General features: G+C 45.0%; 1 protein-coding gene across 1 annotated transcript; it reads left to right on the forward strand.

The window, feature by feature from the left end:
- Window positions 1–16,558: 16,558 nt before the first annotated feature.
- On the forward strand, window positions 16,559–20,532 carry LOC138674584 (zinc finger MYM-type protein 1-like). The gene is made up of 2 exons (XM_069762402.1): window positions 16,559–16,879; window positions 17,879–20,532. The coding sequence occupies exon 2, from the start codon at window positions 17,890–17,892 to the stop codon at window positions 20,530–20,532; it is 2,643 nt and encodes an 880-aa protein (XP_069618503.1). The 5' UTR covers window positions 16,559–16,879; window positions 17,879–17,889.
- Window positions 20,533–22,740: the final 2,208 nt, after the last annotated feature.

Consider the following 22,740-nt stretch of genomic DNA (forward strand, 5'->3'; position numbering starts at 1 on the left):
AAAAATAAACCCTCAGTTTTGGACACAGCTGACCACGCGCATGGCGCCAGCCCATCAGGAAGATTGTCATTTTCTGGTGTTGCATAATTTGCATGATGATATTGTGCTGGGTTTTCCATGGTTACAGGTACATAATCCAGTGTTAGATTGGAGATCTATGTCTGTGACTAGTTGGGGTTGTCAGGGGGTTCATGGTCACGTTCCTTTAATGTCAATTTCCTCTTCCCCCTCTTCTGAAATTCCTGAGTTTTTGTCAGACTTCCAGGATGTATTCGATGAGCCCAAATCCAGTTCCCTTCCACCGCATAGTAATAAGAATTGATGTTTTTGGCATTAAAATGGGCACTGTAGGTGTTTTCCTGTCCTCCACTCACTGCCCCCGACTTTTCGCAATAATCGGCCGATTTCACCCGACCCAACTTTTGACAAAGTCGGGTTTTGAGAAACCTGACTCGATCCGAAAAAAGTAAAAGTCGCTCAACTCTACTCACCACCACACATTATCCAGGCAATTGCAAGCTTTACAGTATCGAGATTCACACAAATTTATTTGCGCAAATTAATTTTTTTGTGAAAATTCGGCAAAGGCGGTGAATTCAAATTTCAAAAGATCCGCTCATTTCTAGTGCCCCGTAATTCAATCCACTTTGTTTCTGTAATATATCATATGTAGTGATGAGCGAGTATACTCGTTGCTCGGGTTTTCCTGAGCATGCTCAGGTGGTCTCCGAGTATTTGTAAGTGCTCGGAGATTTAGTTTTCGTTGCCTCAGCTACATGATTTACAGCTGATAGACAGTTTACATGTGGGGATTCCCTAGAAACCAGGCAACCCCCACATGTACTCAGGCTGGCTAGCAGCCGTAAATCATGCAGCTGCGTCAACAAAAATGAAATCTCCGAGCAGGTACACATACTTGGAGACCACCCGAGCATGCTTGGGAAAACCTGAGCAACGAGGACACTCGCTCATCACTAATCATATGATGTAATTTATATTTTGAATAAATATACATTTTCAGTTTACATTTCTCATGTTAGCTCATTGGTCTATAAGGATTTTAGCCATATATCATAATTGCAATGAGTGTAAGGCTGGGTTCACATTGCGTTAAACCCGTCTGTTAGACAGACTACGTTACACCGCGGCATAATGCGGTGTAACGCAGTCCTTAAACGCCACCATTGAATCCAATGTCGGACGCATCGCTAGCGCACACCCACAATGTGTGTGCGCTAGCGATGTGCCGTCATTAAGTGACGGACCCCGAGACGCGGGCTGCAGCGTTTCCGGGAACGTCACCGCTAGCGCAGATAGAGCTAGCAGATGCTCTATCTGCGCTAGCACACTGCCATACCGGCACTTGCGTTAACAGCAGCCCGTTAACGTATGTGTTGAACGGGCTGCTGTTAACGCAATGTGAATGCGGCCTAATCGTACAATCGCTGCTAACTACAGTAATAGTAATAAATATTCAGCACAATATCTACGTAATAGTTATTCAGTGAAAAAAGTAGTACTGTCTTATTAGGGGATATGTTTGTTCTTTATCAATTGTATGTAAAAGGATGCAGCTATAACCTACTGCCCTTGTCACACTTCATCATTCCTTGTAAAGGTTACACTTCAATCTCAATTATTGCAGTGCCTGGGGAATATTCTCCACGGAACCAGACACTTCATTTCTAACCAATACAAGGAAACCTATTGCTTATCCTAACTGGTAGATGGTAACTGAATTCTAAAAATTCAATTTTGGAATGATAGTAAGAAATAAAGCAATGCAACAATGAAACATCAGAATTAAAGTGAATGTTGTTGCTCATGTGTCTACAGAGTTTACAATATTAGTAGACCTTTAATGAAGCTCCAAAGAGGCACAAAGAATCCATCAATTCATCAATAAGGTCACTTTACTGATGACATATTTTTCACATAAATATGTAAGAGTTATGGAATATACATACAAACATATAAAGCTTGTAAATCCTGTGCATTATTCGTTGTCACCATAGACTTTGATTTTATACAGAGATACATGAAAGTTGATTCTATTTGGATCTAACAGAAAAATTGTAGCAAGCTTCATCAGTTATTGATTTATAGAACTATTCTAGGGGAAAATAACCCGGTGAAATGGAGTTGTATAGGTCACCATATTGTGTAATACCAATTGCCTGTGGCTTTGTAATATGGAGCCTCAGCGACCTCTTGTGTCTTCATACAGCCTTCTGCATATGGCTCTGACTTGTCTATGAGGCCATCCTCATTGTTAGGCCAGTGTCACACTTGCGAGTGCAATGTGAGAAACTCACGCGAGTCTCTCGCATCAATACCTGGCATTGCCGCTGGCACTCGGGACCGCAGCATTCAGCTGCCTGTATTTCTATGCATCCGCACACTCCGGTCCCGAGTGCCGGCGGCAGTGCCGGGTATTAATGCGTCTAACCTTATTAAAGAAACTCTCCACCATAGAGCGGTAAAGTGACTATATATTATATGTAGTCAACCTAGTTCATGCTCTCCATTTTCCTTAATCTAATTACTCTGCTTAGATCGATGTTCTGTTTCTATGATGCCAAAATGGCCACTGCAATGACATGATGAATTCAATGGAAAGTAAAAATAATGCCTCCCCATGTCTTTCCTTTCTGTGAAATATGAAAGGTCATCTAATAGCCTACATAAACTTGTAATTTCCATGTCTGCTTATAGCTCTACCATAACGTCAAGACTGTATGCTTGTCTCACTAGAGATTATATTTGACTCAGATTTTTTTTCTTAACTCTCTACATTCACTGTTTCAGAGTATGTGCACATGATCAGTAATTGGTAGCACTTTGGACGTTGAAGCATAAGAAGCACGCAAAACTGCTGTCGTCTACCATAGAACTGACTCCCCCGCCTCCATAATTTTAATCTTGATGTATTAAATAAACAAGATTTTTTTTTTACCCAAAATCAGAGTGCCACCCCTTCACTACTTCTCTTGGATTCCTGATAAAACTTTATGTCTGGGGTGCTGCACATGTATCCGTGAAGGCAAAGCATTGCCAGCCTGCTGTACATCCATCAAGGTACGCACGTTGTGTTTAGTGCCGGTGTCTCTATGCTTGTTCTCAGAAGAAAAGGAATTATCACACTCACAAAACCAAGCAACTGTCACAGATAAATCCACCAAACGCCTACTTAAATAACCACCAACAACTATCCTCCTAGCCATGCAGCATAAACTAGATGTGTGTTAGCCAGGACCCAGATTATATAGGAGATGGGAGTGGCTAACAGTGCACAGCTGAGACCTTTAGCTCCAAGAGCTCTCAACTAAGCAGATTAACCCCTGCACTGCCTTAAGAAATTTATACAGTTTAATAAGAACATGAAGTGCTTCTATTCAGATGTAAGAGTAGGAGAAATTTGATGCTGCGGTATTCTGGCCTACTCTCTCTCTCGTGGTAAACCCGTGACACTCTAGCACAAGGGTCCCCAACCTGTAGCTCTGGAGCCACATGTGGCTCGCGGTCCCATGAACTGTGGCTCGCGGCTGTCTGCCAGCTTTGTGCATTAGCTCCAGATTTAATAAACGGGTATGAAGAGCACAGCTCAAAATGGTGAAATTTGTGAGTAGCCCTGCACAGAAGTGCAGATTTGGGTACACTTCTACTAGTCTTGGGGGTTTAGAGATAATTTAAGTATGGTACGCTGGAGACAGGATGATACTACCGGTCACACGAAATGCTTGAAGCTGAATGTGATTCTGTTGGGAGTGATGGAAGAATGCTGAATGGGGGGTTGGTGGGAACCCCTGGATCTTGGTATACTGATTCAGGGTGATTTGTGTGGAAAGCTTTGGTTATCATTATACCCATAATGGGGGCTTTGGTTGCCACTACTGTGAGGGGATCAGGAGCTGGATGTGGTCGTGACAATCTTGCAGAGCTGAATGTAGCTCTCAAGGTCAGAAATGTTGGGGACCACTGCTCATGATGATGCATTTAGACTGGCCTATTATCGAGTGTCAAGCGACTGCATACAAGTTGATTGGTGCTCGTTTATTGGTCAATTTACAGATGCCACAATATTCTTGATGGGAACAGAACTATGATTAATATGATTCTGTCCCCGTACAACATTTTTTGTGGGCAGCACATTATCTTTTTAAATAGGTTGATATGCTGCTTATATCCATGATTTCTTTGCTAGCATTTATTTATTTTAGTCGCTTATATAGCATCATTGTTTCCACAGCGCTTTACAGATATAGATATCACTGTATGTCTTTAGGTAAAAAAAAACAGAGAACCAGAAGGAAACCCACGCAAATATGGGGAGAACATACAGATTCCTTGCAGATGTTGTCTTTAGTGGGATTTGTACCCAGGACCCCAGCGCTGCAAAACAATAGTGAGGCACCTTGATGATGTTTCTTTACTCCTTGTTTCCATATCTGTTCCTTTGTTGTTTTGCTGCCTTCAGTCTGAATCTACAATGTGCGCATTCCAGTATGAATAAGGAAAACCATTGCATGAACAGATGTGTTCAAATATTTGCGCAGTACTGTATACTGTGGATATATATATACAGGGGTGGATTAAGGGTAGCCAGGGCCCCGGGCTGTTCACACACTGTGGGCCCCCCCGGTCATGTGACGGGGGTCATGTGACGGGGGTCATGTGACGGGGGTCATGTGACGGGGGTCATGATATACCCGAACCAGATTATTCCAGGAAAAGGGCCGGGCCCTACTCTACTGTAACCTAGGAAATATTTGTTAAAATCTGCAATACAATTTAGGTATATCTTGACCAATAATATCACATACAAGGAACAAATACCACCGCACCATGACCAGACCACAAATTACAACCACAGTGATCGAATAATAGCACATACAAGGGACAAATACCACCGCACCATTTCCAGACCACATATTACCATACCTCCCAACTTTTGAAGTTGGGAAAGAGGGACAAAGTTTGCGGCACGCGTTGCGCGCCGCAGCAAATTTTGGGACACACCTCTGACCACACCCATTCACTAGTCACACCCATATCCATGTCTCAACCACACCCATTTAGCACTGCTGATCACACTGTTCATAAAGAATAATTATAAAAAAAAAATATGGCCACACAGTGCTCGATACTGTATAATGGCCACACAGTGCTCCATACTGTATAACGACCCCACATGACCACATGATGCTCAATACTGTATAATGGCCACACATGATGTTCAATACTGTATAATGACCCCACATGATGCTCAATACTGTATAATGGCCACACATGATGCTCCATACTGTATAATGGCCACACATGATGCTCCATACTGTATAATGGCCCCACATGATGCTCAATACTGTATAATTACCCCACGTGATGCTCAATACTGTATAATGGCCCCACATGATGCTCAATACTGTATAATGACCCCACATGATGCTAAATACTGTATAATGGCAACACATGATGCTCAATACTGTATAATGACCCCACATGATGCTCAATACTGTATAATGGCCCCACATGATGCTCAATACTGTATAATGGCCCCACATGATGCTCAATACTGTATAATGACCCCACATGATGCTCAATACTGTATAATGGCCACACATGATGCTCCATACTGTATAATGACTGCACATGATGCTCCATACTGTATAATGACCGCACATGATGCTCCATACTGTATAATGACAGCACATGATGCTCCATACTGTATAATGGCCACACATGATGCTCCATACTGTATAATGACCGCACATGATGCTCTATACTGTATAATGGCCACACATGATGCTCCATACTTTATAATGACCGCACATGAGGCTCCATACTGTATAATGGCCACACATGATGCTCCATACTGTATAATAGCCGCACATGATGCTCCATACTGTATAAGGACCGCACATGATGCTCCATACTGTATAATGGCCACACATGATGCTCCATACTGTATAATGACCGCACATGATGTTCCATACTGTATAATAGCCGCACATGATGCTCCATACTGTAAATGACTGCACATCATGCCCCATACTGTATAATGACCGCACATGATGCTCCATACTGTATAATGACCGCACATGATGCTCCATACTGTATAATGACCACACATGATGCTCCATAGTGTATAATGACCGCACATGATGCTCCATACTGTATAATGACCGCACATGATGCTCCATACTGTATAATGGCCACACATGATTCTCCATACTGTATAATGACCGCACATGATGCTCAATAATACTGTATAATGACCGCACATGATGCTCCATACTGTATAATGGCCACACATGATGCTCCTTACTGTATATTGGCCGCACATGATAATGGCCACACATAGCTACTCCTACACACGCGGCTGCGCTCCGTAAACTTTGCATACACGGCTCCGCTCCGTACACACGGCTCCACTCCATACATCTCATACACACACGGCTCCGCTCCGTACACATTCAGCTCTGCTCCATACACCTCATACACGGCTCTGCTCCATACACCTCATACACGGCTCCGCTCCATACACCTCATACACACACGGCTCCGCTCCATACATCTTGTACACACGGCACTACTCCGTACACCTCATACACACACCGCTCCATTCACATTGCACACACTGCTCCGCATACCTTGCACACACACAGCTCCGCTGCGTACACCTCATACACATACGGCTCCTCTCCATACATCTCGTACACACACGGCACTACTCCGTACACCTCATACACACGTGGCTGTGCTCCGTACACCTCATACACACGCGGCTGTGCTCCGTACACCTCGTACACACGCGGCAGTGCTCCGTACACCTCGTACACACGGCTCCGCTCCGTACACCTCGTACACACGCGGCTGTGCTCCGTACACCTCGTACACATGGCTCCGTACACCTCTTACACACGACTCCGCTCCGTACACCTTGTACACATGCGGCTGTGCTCCGTACACCTTGTACACATGGCTCCGTACACCTCTTACACACAACTCCGCTCCGTACACCTCGTACACACGCGGCTGCGCTCCGTACACCTCGTACACACGCGGCTGTGCTCCGTACACCTCGTACACACACGGCTGTGCTCCGTACACCTCGTACACACGGCTCCGCTCCGTACACCTCGTACACACGCGGCTGTGCTCCGTACACCTCGTACACACGGCTCCGCTCCGTACACCTCGTACACACGCGGCTGTGCTCCGTACACCTCGTACACAAGGCTCCGCTCCGTACACCTCGTACACACGCGGCTGAGCTCCGTACACCTCGTACACACGACTCCACTCCGTACACCTCGTACACACGCGGCTGCGCTCCGTACACCTCGTACACACGCGGCTGTGCTCCGTACACCTCGTACACACGGCTCCGCTCCGTACACCTCGTACACACGCGGCTGTGCTCCGTACACCTCGTACACATGGCTCCGTACACCTTGTACACACACGGCTGTGCTCCGTACACCTCTTACACACGACTCCGCTCCGTACACCTTGTACACATGCGGCTGTGCTCCGTACACCTTGTACACATGGCTCCGTACACCTCTTACACACGACTCCGCTCCGTACACCTCGTACGCACGCGGCTGCGCTCCGTACACCTCGTACACACGCGCCTGTGCTCCGTACACCTCGTACACATGGCTCCGTACACCTCTTACACACGACTCCGCTCCGTACACCTTGTACACACACGGCTCCGCTCCGTACACCTCGTACACACGCGGCTGTGCTCCGTACACCTCGTACACATGGCTCCGTACACCTCTTACACACGACTCCGCTCCGTACACCTTGTACACATGCGGCTGTGCTCCGTACACCTTGTACACATGGCTCCGTACACCTCTTACACACGACTCCGCTCCGTACACCTCGTACGCACGCGGCTGCGCTCCGTACACCTCGTACACACGCGGCTGTGCTCCGTACACCTTGTACACACGACTCCGCTCCGTACACCTCATACACACGCTGCTCTGCTCCGTACACCTCGTACACACGCGGCTGCGTTCCGTACACCTCATGCACACGGCTCCGTACACATCGTACACACACGACTCCGCTCCATAGACCTTTCACACGCTGCTCTGATCCATACACCTCGTACACACACGGCTCTGCTACATCCACCCTGTAAACACCTCCTGACCTCACACATACGCTGCCTTACCCTCCTCCGGCGCCATGGCAACCAGCAAAGTCCTGTACACGGAGGTCCTCCTCCCGATCATGTGACCCCTGACTCCTCCCATCCTGTGACCTCATCACAGGTCCTGTGCACAGAGCAGCCATTATGTGGTTTGCTGGCTGTGCAGGCCGGGTGCAGGGACTCGGAGCTCTCAGCTGACCGGCTGATACACGCACCTCCCAACCAATGCGGGCCCCCTCTCTCTGCCCACCGGGTCCGGGGGCACACAAATGCCGGCGGGCATTCAGACAATTAGTGGAGGGTCAATCTGTGCGGTAGCCCAGGGCCCCCCCAGACCACTGGGCCCTGGGCTACCGCCCATATTGACCCTCTGATAATCCGCCCCTGTATATATATATATATATACTAGATTGTGGCCCGATTCTAACGCATCGGGTATTCTAGAATATGCATGTCCCCGTAGTATATGGACAATGATGATTCCAGAATTCGCGGCACACTGTGCCCGTCGCTGATTGGTCGAGGCAACCTTTATGACATCATTGTCGCTATGGCAACCATTATGACATCTACGTCGATACTGTGCCCGTCGCTGAATCAGAAACGTGAGATGTCTACGTCCTTTATGACATCATCGTCGCTGTGCCCGTTGCTGATTGGTCGAGGCCTGGCGGCCTCGACCAATCAGAGAGCCGGGATTTCCAGGACAGACAGACAGACAGACAGAAAAACCCTTAGACAATTTTATATATATATATATATATATGTACTAGATTGTGGCCCAATTCTAACGCATCGGGTATTCTAGAATATGCACGTCCCCGCAGTATATGGACAATGATGATTCCAGAATTCGCGGCAGACTGTGCCCGTCGCTGATTGGTCGAGGCAAACTTTATGACATCATCATCGCCATGGCAACCATTATGACATCTACGTCGATACTGTGCCCGTCGCTGATTGGTCGAGGCGAATTCGCGGCAGACTGTGCCCGTCGCTGATTGGTCGAGGCAACCTTTATGACATCATCGTCGCCATGCTGTGCCCGTCGCTGGGCTGTTATAAATGCAGTGATTGTGAAATAAACAAAAATGCTGTTTATTTCATTCATCACTTACAAAATATAGAAGCTGACTCTAGCTACTGTATTGAAACCTTTCTCTGTTGAATAGATTTTTGTATCCATCCTCTTACCCAGAAAATACAGGGAAAGAATTTCCTGACCTCAAGATAATAAAAGCCTAGAGAAAAGCAACACAATATAAGTCCTTCTTCTAGCATGTATACAATAATTTATCACTTATGTGAAGCATTGCACAGAAGTGCATTAGACCTGATAGAGCGTAAAGTACTGTTATACTGCAATCAAAGATTCCATGGGCTAAAGGGAGCCATTTCTGTTTGGAAAGGTTCTTACTTCTGTAATCAGCATTGGAAAGCAAAGTGTAAGCTGTACTACAATTGCCATAATCCACCCAGCAATTCTCCTGCCCTTCCATTACATAGAGCAGATTTTGAGTCTACTAGAAGGTCTTAGTTGTAGTAAATGCATTCCTTTGAGTGTCTCACTTCGCATGACTTCCTTAGAGATATAATGAGGAGGATTGACTGGATTGATGCACGTTGCGAGCTCAGCAATATAGCAACGACACTAGGTAACACACATGACACGTTAGCTCAAAGAATCAGGTAGTATAGGTCACTCATGAGAAATCTAACATTGAACTATTGCTTCATGTCTTTTTATTGTCCTCTTCATTCTTCACAATCTCAGGCATCATATATATGAGAGAGCTGAGTGCAGGAGCTGTAAGGCAGCACATCCAGCTCTTGTAACTAAAGATGAGCGGATCGGTGGAAGTTTGGGCTCTGGTACCCAACCCAAATTGTATTCCAAAGTTTGTTTCTGGTTTCAGAACTTTACCTGAACTTGAAAAAGAACCCGAACTTCATTGAACACAATGAGGACCCGAACCTTTGAACCGGAAAATTCTCTCTCTCCTGAAACCGACTTCCCCCAGAGCTTCAAACATTGCATCGTATTTCCGGTAAAAGTGCGTGTTCAGCGTTTAGCACCAGACACTAACTGTCCAGTATGAACCCCGAACTTTTAAGTTCGGGTTCACTCATCTCTACTTGTAACTCTTCACTATGGCGCTTAAGGGATTGCATGTGCTGCTATAGAATGCATCTTTAGTATTTAGTATTTGCAAATGCTCAATATGTGCAGTCCTTGAAAAGAAGAGCCATGATACAGCTATTTCGGGCACATGTCTGTCTATGCAGGAAGATAAAGAATGGGGCACCGTTGGCTACTTGGGCAGCTTTAGCAGAAGGGCGGCAGGTCATCAGTAAAATAATGAGCTTTTTATTTTACAGAATGCTGAACTATTTTTGAAAAAAAAAATCATGATTAGACAACTGCTTTGATTAAACAGATATATTTAGAGAAGAAATCACCATCGTTGTTACTCTATAATTAGCATTTTTTTGGGTGTAGTAATCTCTTGCTGCATAGGAGTGGGACTGTGAGTAGGGTCTCCTGCCCGGGCTCCTCTGCCTGCCCCTGGTGTGTGTATCTGCTTCCTTTTTTAAAGTTTTGTGCCAGTGGTATCTTTGACGTAGGCAGCGCTTGCGTAGATTGATCTCCAGTTGGTCTTTAGTAAAATTGTGCCTGTGGCGGCATATGCACAGATTTAGGCCGGAGTCACACATGCGAGAAACACGTCCGTGTCTCGCATGTGAAAAGCAAGCTCTGGCGCCGGCACTTGGGAGCGGAGCGTGCGGCTCCATGTGTTGCTATGCGACCGCACGCTCCGCTCCGAAGTGTCGGCGCCAGAACTTGCTTTTCACATGCAAGACATGGACGTGTTTCTCGCATGTGTAACTCTGGCCTTAGATGTCGGAGAGTTATTGAAAACCTATGGGAGATCAATTTGTGCAAACGCTGCCAGTGGTGAGGATTCTGCTGGCATGAGCTTTAAAATAGGAGGTGGATACAGACACCAGATGCAGGTGGAGGAGCAGGCATTAACCCCTTAACCCCCAAGGGTGGTTTGCACCCATTATCTACCAATGTCCTTTTTTTGGGACGCCTAATCTTTTGCTTTTAGCAACTAAGATTTAATATTTTTTATAATTAGGTCCAATTTTTTGTGTTGTGTTTGCAAAATGAATGTTTTCAAAATAGGAAATCATGTCATTGTCATTTTTAATTGAACATTGGGGCGCCCTTTTCTGAAAAATCCGTAAAATGAAAATTACTAATTTGTCAAGTAATGGGTTAATGACCGGGCCAATTTTTACAATTCTGACCACTGTCCATTTATGAGGTTATAACTCTGGAACGCTTCAATGGATCCTGATGATTCTGACATTGTTTTCTCGTGACATATTGTACTTCATGATAGTGGCAAAATTTCTTTGATATTACCTGCGTTTATTTGTGAAAAAAACGGAAATTTTGGTGAAAATTTTGAAAATTTCACAATTTTCCAACTTTGAATTTTTATACCCTTAAATCACAGAGATATGTCACACAAAATACTTAATAAGTAACATTTCCCACATGTCTACTTTACATCAGCACAATTTTGGAACACATTTTTTTTTGTTAGGGAGTTATAAGGTTTAAAAGTTGACCAGCAATTTCTCATTTTTACAACACCATTTTTTTTAGGGACCACATCACATTTGAAGTCACTTTGAGGGGTCTATATGATAGAAAATATCGAAGTGTGACACAATTCTAAAAACTGCACCCCTCAAGGTGCTCAAAACCATATTCAAGAAGTTTATTAACCCTACAGGTGTTTCACAGGAATTTTTGGACTGTTTAAAAAAAATGAACATTTAATTTTTTTTCACAAATAATTTATTTTAGCTCCAATTTGTTTTATTTTAACAAGGGTAACAGGAGAAATTGGACTGCAAAAGTTGTTGAACAATTTATCCTCAGTACGCTGATAACCCATATGTGGGTGTAAACCACTGTTTGGGCACATGGCAGAGCTCGGAAGGGAAGGAGCGCTGTTTGACTTTTCAATGCAAAATTGACTGGAATTGAGATGGGAAGCCATGTTGCATTTGGAGAGCCCTTGATGTGCCTAAACATTGAAACCCCCCACAAGTGACACCATTTTGGAAAGTAGACCCCTAAGGAACTTATCTAGATGTGTGGTGAGCACTTTGACCCACCAAGTGCTTCACAGAAGTTTATAATGTAGAGCCGTAAAAATAAAAAATCATATTTTTTCACAAAAATGATCTTTTCTCCCCCAATTTTTAATTTCCCAAGGGTAACAGAAGAAATTGGACCCCAAAACTTGTTGTGCAATTTGTCCTGAGAAAGCTGATACCCCATATGTGGGGGTAAACCACTGTTTGGGCGCATGGCAGAGCTTGGAAGGGAAGAAGCGCCATTTGACTTTTGAAGGCAAAATTGACTGGAATTGAGATTGGACCCCATGTCGCGTTTGGAGAGCCCCCACAAGTGACACCATTTAGGAAAGAAGACCCCCTAAGGAAGTTATCTAGATGTGTTGTGAGAACTTTGAACCTCCAAGTGTTTCACTACAGTTTATAACGCAGAGCCGTGAAAATAAAAATTCTTTCTTTCCTACAAAAATTATATTTTAGCCCCCAGTTTTGTATTTTCCCAAGGGTAACAGGTGAAATTGGACCCCAAAAGTTGTTGTCCAATTTTTCCTGAGTACGCTGATACCCCATATGTGGGGGGAACCACCGTTTGGGCACATGGCAGAGCTCGGAAGGGAAGGAGCGCCGTTTCGAATGCAGACTTAGATGGATTGGTCTGCAGGTGTCACGTTGCATTTGCAGAGCCGCTGATGTACCTAAACAGTAGAAACCCCCCACAAGCGACCCCATATTGGAAACTAGACCCCCAAGGAACTTATATAGATGTATTGTGAGAACTTTGAGCCCCCAAGTGTTTCACTACAGTTTATAACCCAGAGACGTGAAAATAAAAAATCTTTTTCTTTCCACAAAAATTATATTCTAGCCCTCAGTTTTATATTTTCCCAAGGGTAACAGGAGAAATTGGACCCAAAAGTTGTTGTACAATTTTTCCTGAGTAAGCTGATACCCCATATGTGGGGGGTAATTACCGTTTGGGCGCATGGCAGAGCTCGGAAGGGAAGGAGCACTATTTTACTTTTTCAATGCAGAATTGGCTGGAATTGAGATCAGACGCCATGTCATGTTTGAAGAGCCCTTGATGTGCCTAAACAATGGAAACCCCCCAATTCTAACTGAAACCTTAACCCAAACACACCTCTAACCCTAATCCCAACCCTAACCATAACCCTAAGCACACCCCTAACCCCAGTGGCGTAGGAAGGGGGGTGCGGGGGGGGCGGGCCGCCCCGGGCGGCACAAAGTGGGGGGCGGCACAATGCGGGGGGTGGGCCGGCGCGCCGCTGGCTGAAGAAGAGGAGACTGTCACTCAGGAGAGCCGCCCGGAGCGGCGGCGCTATCTGCGCTACTTGCAATAATGGTATAATAGTAGCCGCTACTATTATACCATTATATTGCTGCTGGCTGGGCTGGGGTCCGTCCGGGCCGGGGACCGGGTGGCCGTGGCGCCGCGGCGGCCGCCCGCGCGTGCGCAGATGGTAGTAGCGCTTCCCGGGGCTTCAGGAAAATGGCCGCGGGATGCAGATGGAGATCGCAGCGGCCATTTTCTTGAAGCCCTGTTCGCATTACCCACCCGGCGTACTTTCACTTTCGATCTCCTCCAGCCTCCAGGAAGCGCCGCCGCCGGGATCTCTGCAGTGCGCAGCTGCAGAGACAGTCAGTCTGACAGTCAGAAATGAATCTGGATCACAGCGGAATCGGTCGGAATCGGATGACTCGGAGTCGGATCAGATCAGAGGCAGACTCACTCTCACAGACTCACAGGCATGCTGCACTGCAGACTGCAGTCCCTACTCCTAGCAGGTATTTAAGCACAGTTTATCATATGTGGAATGTTATATGCAATATAATATTGGTTTGTGACTTTAGAGACTGTCTGAGAGGCATCTAGGGTTTACCGTTTATGTACCACTTCCTTATGGTACTGAAACTGTATTTTGTTGTGACCAGTGCAACACTAAGGCAGTTAGGCTACTTTCACACTAGCGTCGGATTCGGCCCGTCGCATTGCGTCGGGCCGAGATTCCGACGCTAGCGTTTGATGCGCCGCACAACGGGTGCAGCGGATGCATTTCTCCAGCGCATCCGCTGCCCCATTGTAAGGTGCGGGGAGGTGGGGGCGGAGTTCTGGCCACGCATGCACGGTCGAAAAAAGCGGTCCGTCGGCAGCAAAAAATGTTACATTTAAAGTTTTTTGCTCCCGGCGGTCTGCCACAACACGGCACAACCGTCGCACGACGGTTGCGACGTGTGCCAATACGTCGCAATGCGTCGGTAATGTTACTCTATGGGGCAAAAACGCATCCTGCAAACCACTTTGCAGGATGCGTTTTTTCCCCTAAACGACGCATTGCGACGTATTCAAAAAAACGCCAGAGTGAAAGTAGCCTTAGCCACATTCACACGTTGTGTTCTGTCCTGCGGGTTCTCCTGCAGCGGATTTGATAAATCTGCGGTTATCCCTGCAGATTTATCGCGGTTTGTCCTGCGGGTTCTGCTGCAGGATTTTACCCCTACTATTGATGCTGCATATCTATGCAGCAATATGCAGCATCAATAGTAATGTTAAAAATAATAAAATAATTATATACTCACCCTCTGACGTCCCGATCTCCGCGGCGCTGCTCCAAAGATGCTGTGCGACCAGGACCGACGTCAACGCAGGTCCTGGTCGCATAGCAAACCTGAGACCGCTTGCAGCGCTGAGACTTCAGAGGTGAGTATAGCTTATTTTTAAATTTAATTTTTTTTTTTTTTTTACCACAAATATGGTTCCTGGGGCCTGGAGGAGAGAGTCTCCTCTCCTCCACCCCGGGTACCACCCGCACATTATCCGCTTACTTCCCGCATGGTGTGCACAGCCCCATGCGGGAAGTAAGCGGATCAATGCATTTGTATGGATGCAGAATCGCTGCGATTCTGCACAAAGAAGTGACATGGTCCTTCTTTTTTTCCGCAGCAATTCAGCGCGTTTTTTTTTCGGGATTTTCCGCATCATGTGCACTGCGGTTTTTGTTTTCCATAGGGTAACATTGTACTGTACCATGCATGGAAAACAGCTGCGGACCCGCAGCGGCAAAATCGCGGCGGTTCCGCAGTAAAAACCTCATAGTATGAACATACCCTTAGTTCTACTTATAACAACCTAGCTTGCATTTTCTGTTTTTTTTTTAAGAGAAAATAAATACGGTGTACATTAATTTAATATTTTTGGGTCTAGATTGAGTTCCAGATATTGGTAGGACCCGTTGAAGTGCTGAGGTGAGGCACGAAACGGCCGTTGTCCGCTTTGTTCACATCCCTCCCTGCATATTTTGAAAAATGTCCGAATAAAAATTGTGACCACCACACTCGGGTAAGTGCACTTTTTTTGCCTTTTTCTCTTGGACTTTCATGTTGTTCTGCAGAAGCTGCACCCCGTTGTTATATAAAGGAATTTTGTCGGTCCTCTCTTGAACAAAGGGTTGTTTGGATAATAGGGTCTAACTACAACAGCAGTGCGGGGTATTATCTTTTTACCCTTAGGGTACCGTCACACAGTGGCATTTTGATCACTACGACGGCACGATCCGTGACGCTCCAGCATCGTAACAATATCGCTCCAGCGTCGTAGACTGCTGTCACACTTTGCAATGTACGACGCTGGAGCGAAAATTTCATGACGTATTTGCGATGTAGAAGCCTTTGGTTACTATGCGCACATCGTATACAATATCGTGCACACCTTTGTTACACCATGCGATCATGCCGCCACAGCGGGACACTAGACGATGAAAGAAAGTTTCAAACGATCTGCTACGACGTACGATTCTCAGCGGGGTCCCTGATCGCAGGAGCGTGTCAGACACAGCGAGATCGCTGGAACGTCACGGATATATCGCTGGAACGTCACGGATCGTGCCGTCGTAGCGATCAAAATGCCACTGTGTGACGGTACCCTTAGTTCTACTTATAACAACCTAGCTTGCATTTTCTTTTTTTTTTAAGAGAAAATAAATACGGTGTACATTAATTTAATATTTTTGGGTCTAGATTGAGTTCCAGATAAAATGCTTGTGATTATGACGTTAAAAGTGGGTCCTGCCATAATCTGCCGAAAGCTAACACTCAGGTTCCCTATTATACTCCCAGTGGCGTAGGAAGGGGGGTGCAGGGGGGGCGGGCCGCCCCGGGCGGCACAATGCGGGGGGTGGGTCACCGGGCCGCAGCCGGCGCTGGCTGAAGAAAACGAGCGCGATCTGCGCTATACCACGGATTATCGCTGGCGGCGGCCATCTTCCGGAGGCCGCGCATGCACAGATGGTAGTGCTCGGCTTCCCGGGGCTTCAGGAAAATGGCCGCGGGATGCCGCGCGTGTGCAGATGGAGATCGCGGTGGCCATTTTCCTGAAGCCGAGTTCGCATCTTTTATTATATTACCCGTAACTTTCACTTTCGATCTCCTGTCAGTGTCACTGCAGCGATTCCAGGAAGCACCGGGGATTTCTGAGCGTCCGCACAGCAGCAGATCACATCAGATCAGAGGCAGAGAGGATCGCACCAGGCTGAGGTGAGCAACCGCCGGACAGCAGCCGCCCGGTGTGGTGATAAGGGGGAGGCCGCATTTATGCACTTTATTTATGCATTTGCAGTTTCTCTTTACACACCACTTTTAGGGTCCTTCAGACTTTCTTATCTATTTATACTTTTTTTTGAGGGGGGGGAGAACGAGGTGTTCCCCATTATACTTTATACTTTAGGCACGCAGGGCCTGTGATGACGTCGCGGTCACATGACCGTGACGTCACGGCAGGTCCTTCTGCCAGACGATCTATGCCAACGGAACGTGGCGGTTGTCTCGCGAGGAGCGGTAAAAGCGGCGTATGTGAGTATATAATGGTTTTTTTTTTTATTATTATTTTTAACATTAGATGTTTTAACTATTTTTGTAAATTGTAAAAAACTTGGTCACACAGGGTTAATAGCAGCGGTAACAGAGTGCGTTACCCGCGGCATAACGCGGTCCGTTACCGCCGGCATTAACCCTGTGTGAGCAAAAAAAAAAAAAGAGTTGAGCAAAAAAAGCTTTGTAGGTCTCAGCAGTCACGTTGGTGGTCCCAGAGGTCTTGGTGGTTCCAGCGATCACGTTGGTGGTCCCAGCAATCGCGTTGTGGTCCCAGCGGTCACATTGGTGGTAAGCAGACCTTTTTTTTTTTTTTGCAGTCCCGATCATGTGATGGTAACATTCACCGGCGATTCGGCGAAAGAATTTAACTTGTCCTTGATCTGAGGTCTTATTTCTGCTGCATTTTTTTTATTCTAAAAAATGCATCATAGAAAATTCAAATTCAGCGTACAGGCTTTACCAACTTACTCCGCTGCCTGGCCGATTGGTCATTTGGTGGGAGGGCGGGACTGTGTGTAGCAGCACCCAGACGTAGGCAGAAAGTCATTCTGGGAATGCTGGAGTGTCTGCAACCAGTCCCGCTCTTATGCCGGCTACAGGAGTGCCATCCTGGTGGCCCGGGCCCTTGTCTGACCTAACTTTATTTTTTTGTTATTTTGTTAGGCTTAGATAAAATGAAGCGAAGAAAAGAAAGTGGTGCAATGTTTAGAAAAAAGAAAAAGGCTAAGGAGGAAGAATTGAAAAAAAATGAAGGTGCACTACTAAAATATCTCAGCCACGATACTACTACTCCTGTTGCTGAGGAGATTCCTAAATTCACAGCATCAGACACAAGTGCTCCTTCAACTTCAGGAACCAATGAGCAGTGTGATGACCAAGACATTGACCCAAGTGCTCCTTCAACTTCAGGAACCAATGAGCAGTGTGATGACCAAGACATTGACCCAAGTGCTCCTTCAACTTCAGGAACCAATGAGCAGTGTGATGACCAAGACATTGACCCAAGTGCTCCTTCAACTTCAAGAAGCAATGAGGAGTGTGACGATCAAAATATTCCTGCTATTGATTTAAAGGATGTTGGTCTTTGGCCAAGTAAAATTAATGATGATACAAGGATCTTACTGGTACGTCAAGGTGCATCAGTGGTTCAGCATCTAGACTCAGACTTTGCTGAAGTGGTTCGTGAGGGAGCATCAATCAAGGGACAAAACAGAAAACTTACACGCAACTGGTTTTTTAAAACTCTGCCAAATAATGAAAAAATGTTGAGGTCATGGTTGCTGTACTCTCCTTCCAAAAAAGCCCTTTACTGCTTTTGTTGCAGACTATTTGCAGATGCAGAAACAAGTCAGTCTAATTTTGATTCAGTGAATGGATTCAACACATGGTGGAAACTTAATCCTAAAGTATACAACCATGAATCTAGTGTGGCCCATGTAGAATGTTTCACAAAATGGAAGGAGTTAGAAATTGGACTCCAACGTGGCGTAACAATTGATAAAAAAGTACAGGAAGAAGTAGAAAATAATGTGAAGAAGTGGAGGGAGATACTTGCAAGATTGTTGGATATCATTAGATTCCTTGCTAAACAAAATTTGGCTTTACGGGGTCACAGAGAAGTAATCCATCATGAGACTGATTACGAACCTGAATCAACTGGAAAAAAGGGAAATTTTTTAGAATTGGTTCATTTGTTGGCGAAATATGATCCAGTGCTACGTGAACATATTCTAAGAATCAAGTTTGGAAAAAAGTTTGCTATATCATATTTCTCTCCTACAATTCAGAATGAGTTTATAGAAATTTTGGGAGGGAAAGTAAGAAGCAAAGTTGTGGAGCAAGTAAAAATAGCAAAGTATTTTTCTATGATATTTGACAGCACCCCTGATATTTCTCATAAGGATCAAATGTGCCAAGTTTTACGCTACGTTATGATCAATGGAAAAGAAGTTAAGGTTGTGGAATCATTTGTTGATTTTATTGAAATAAAAGGTAAAACTTCAGAGAGTATTTCAACTGTGATTTTGCAACAATTAGAAAAATACGGAATTGACATCCAAAATTGTAGAGGACAAGCATATGATAATGCTGCTGTAATGGCTGGTCAACATACTGGCGTTCAGAGACGCATTAAGGAAATAAACAAAAAAGCTGAATTTGTTGCATGTACAAATCACTCACTGAATTTGGCAGGTGTACATGCAGCTTCTGTTGCACTGAGTTCGGTTACATTTTTTGGAACTGTGGAGCGTTTGTTCACATTTTTTTCTTCTTCTACCCATCGCTGGGATGTTCTGATTTCAGTCACTGGTCAAAGTGTCAAGCGTGTATTAGAAACTCGGTGGAGTGCACGGGGAGATGCTGTGAGTGCAGTGAAAAAAAATTACTCCAAAATTTTACAGGCTGTAGAACATTTAACTGGTGAAGAAGAAAATAGAGTTACCAGGTCAGATGCTGGTGTGTTACTTGTTGCATTACAATCTTTTTCCTTCCTGTGCTTTCTTGGCCTGTGGGAATCTGTGCTTAAAGAAATTAATGACACACAGGTCTACCTACAGACCAAAGGATTAAATATCCAACAATGTGACACAAAACTTGGAGCATTAAAAGCATTTTTAACAGAAAACAGAGAGGAATTAGTTAAGCATTCAGTAGCTTATGCAAAAGAAATTTGTGAAGATTTGGGAATAGATATGGATCGCCGCTCTAGAAAGAAAAAAAAGATGGCAGGTGAAGAATCGCAAGACGCTGCATTGCCATATGAAACGGAGTTGATGAGAGAAATGTACCTTTCGTTGGACAGAGTGATCCAAGAAATCACAACAAGATTTCAACAGCTTCATGCTCTTGCTGAAAAATATGCCTTCCTTACTCCATCACACCTTTTGGACGATAAGTATGAGTGTCAGCTAAATCAAGATCACGATGATATTAATAAGGAAGAGTTCCTCATTGAGAGAAAAAGGCTTAAAAGTTTTCTTTATGTTGTTGTTACACAAGACAAAAAAGAGACATGGAAGGAGGACAGTCCGCTTGAACTGTTGCAGTTTATTGTAAAATATAGTCTAGAGAACTCAGTTCCAAATATTGTCATACTCCTTCGCATTTTTCTTACTATTGCTGTAAGTGTTGCTACTTGTGAGAGGAGTTTTTCCAAGTTAAAGCTGATTAAAAATTACCTAAGATCCACAATGAGCGCCATGCGTTTAGGAAATATGGCCATTCTGTCTATTGAACATCAGCTGAGTGAAGAAATAGACTTTGATGATGTTATCAACGATTTTGCAAACAGAAAGGCAAGAAAAGTAAAATTCTAAAATATTTGAAATCCACTTTACTCCCAAAGTGACAATTTAAAGTTTCAGTTAAACAATAAAGAGTTTTTTTTCTGTGCGTGTTGTCCTGACTATTTTTGGTAACCTTTGTATTGAGTCGGGGGGGGGGGGGGGGCGCCAAACTCGGGACCGGCCCCGGGCGGCAAAAGCTCTAGCTACGCCACTGCCTAACCCTAACATGGCTCTAACCCTAATCCCAACCACACCCCTACTCCAACACACCCCTAACCCCAACACACCCCAAACCCTAATCTCAACCCTAACCGCACCCACAAAAGCCTCTGGCTCCCGGTTCCCAGCTACTGCGCTTCAGCTCTGAGGGTGCCCTGCCACAGTTCCCCTCTGAGCTCTGTTCCTCTCCTGTGCTCCTTCCCTTCCGGTTCCTCCACATACAACCCCTCAGGTCTTTCTGTCCTTCCAGAGGCTGCAGCTCCCTCGTGGCTGCCAGGCCTCTCTGTCTACACTCAGTTCCAGACTTCCTTCTACTTCAGTGTCTCTCTCAGACTAAACTAGCTCTTCCTTCAGGTCAGGATACATAAAGCCTAGGGAAGCTCCCCTGAATCCAGGTCCTGAGCTCCCCCTCCTGGCCTGGATTCAGAATGTGTTGCATATGTGTGCCTTACCTGGTGAAGAGAACTCCATTGCCTCTGAGCATGACATTACCATCCCCGAAGGAAAAGCAACATCACTGCAGCAGCCGGTCACCTGGGGTGCTGCACCTGCTGTGCGGAGTCTTTGCACTGCACAGACCCGAGCATCAGGCTAGGATAAAGAATCAAATGTCTGTACTTGTTGGGGCCATCATAATATGGGGACAGGTGCACTGTGGGGACAACATGATATGTGGGTATTATACTGCACATGTGTGGAAAGGATTCACTGTGGGGATATCATACTGTGTGGGGACAATATTTTGAGCATAGTACTCTATAATGGGCAAAGTAGTTATTGTGGGTGAGATCACAATGGGGTATAAATGTATTTCTTCTTGTTCACTTAAAACTTTTGCAGCCACATGATTTCTACACATGGCCCTGTCATTTGGAGTGGTAATAATTTGTTTCCACCAAACAACCCCAAAGCAAAATCATCTTGGAAATTAAAAAACAAAACAAACAAACCCAGTGGACATAAGATTTCTACAAATCCCATCCACTTTACTTAAACTTTAAGCTTTTACAAAGTTAAAATTTGCAGCGTTAAAAACTCATCTTGTGAACTTAACTTTTTATCTCAGGCATACGGTCCACATGTGTGAGCCATCGTACTGTATGAGAGTCATCATAGTATGGGAGCCCCCAAAGCCCCCACACACACTGAATGAGCCATTATACTGAGTGGGATCCCCCATACTGAGTGGGGTTTAGGTGGGTGCCCCCAAACTGTGTGGAGGGGCCATGATACTGTGTGTATGAGTGGGCATTATACTGTGTTAAGAGCACTGTGGAGTCATACTGTATAAGTGGGGGGGATTCATTGTGGGGATACCATAATTGTTGTGTGCAGGTAGGGGCATTTTTAGAAACATATTCTGTAATAGCCATAAAAGGAGGAGTATTGATGTTGAGAACACTAAGGGGCTTTAATTGGGTGCATAATTATTGTGCACATGTCACAATGATTGACCTTATCCTGATATATAAAAATAGACAGAGTGTGATATATGTATATATATATATATATATATATATATCGTAACAGCACAATGCTCACCGGTGGGTGCCAAGCCTCCTGGGTAAGACGGTCCACTCATCCACCCAAATAATATGCCAAAAAGAAAAGAAGGCAGCACTCCAATTCTTGAAAAGGTGAAAAACTGTGAAGTTTATTTAGACCCACATCTCTGTGCACAGAGATGTGGGTCTAAATAAACTTCACAGTTTTTCACCTTTTCAAGAATTGGAGTGCTGCCTTCTTTTCTTTTTGGTATATATATATATATATATATATATATATATAATATTACAGATCCCAAAATCATACTATCAGTCTGGAAAGAACACAAGTGTGTTGAAAATACCCAGACGGATCAAATCCGCTCCATATAATATACATGAGAAAATAGGAGAAACCGGAGCATATGGAAAAAGCAGCTCTTTATTAATACAAACATTAAAAACTATCATAAATATGCAGAGTATACAAATTCCACTAGATAACAGAGGTAAGGGGGCGAAAGAACCCACTCCT

Source organism: Ranitomeya imitator, chromosome 4, assembly GCF_032444005.1.
Source record: "Ranitomeya imitator isolate aRanImi1 chromosome 4, aRanImi1.pri, whole genome shotgun sequence".
Lineage (NCBI taxonomy): Eukaryota > Metazoa > Chordata > Amphibia > Anura > Dendrobatidae > Ranitomeya > Ranitomeya imitator.

What these genes read in the sequence shown, in the direction of transcription:
- LOC138674584 (XM_069762402.1), top strand. Translation starts at nt 17,890, where the DNA reads ATGAAGCGAAGAAAAGAAAGTGGTGCAATGTTTAGAAAAAAGAAAAAG.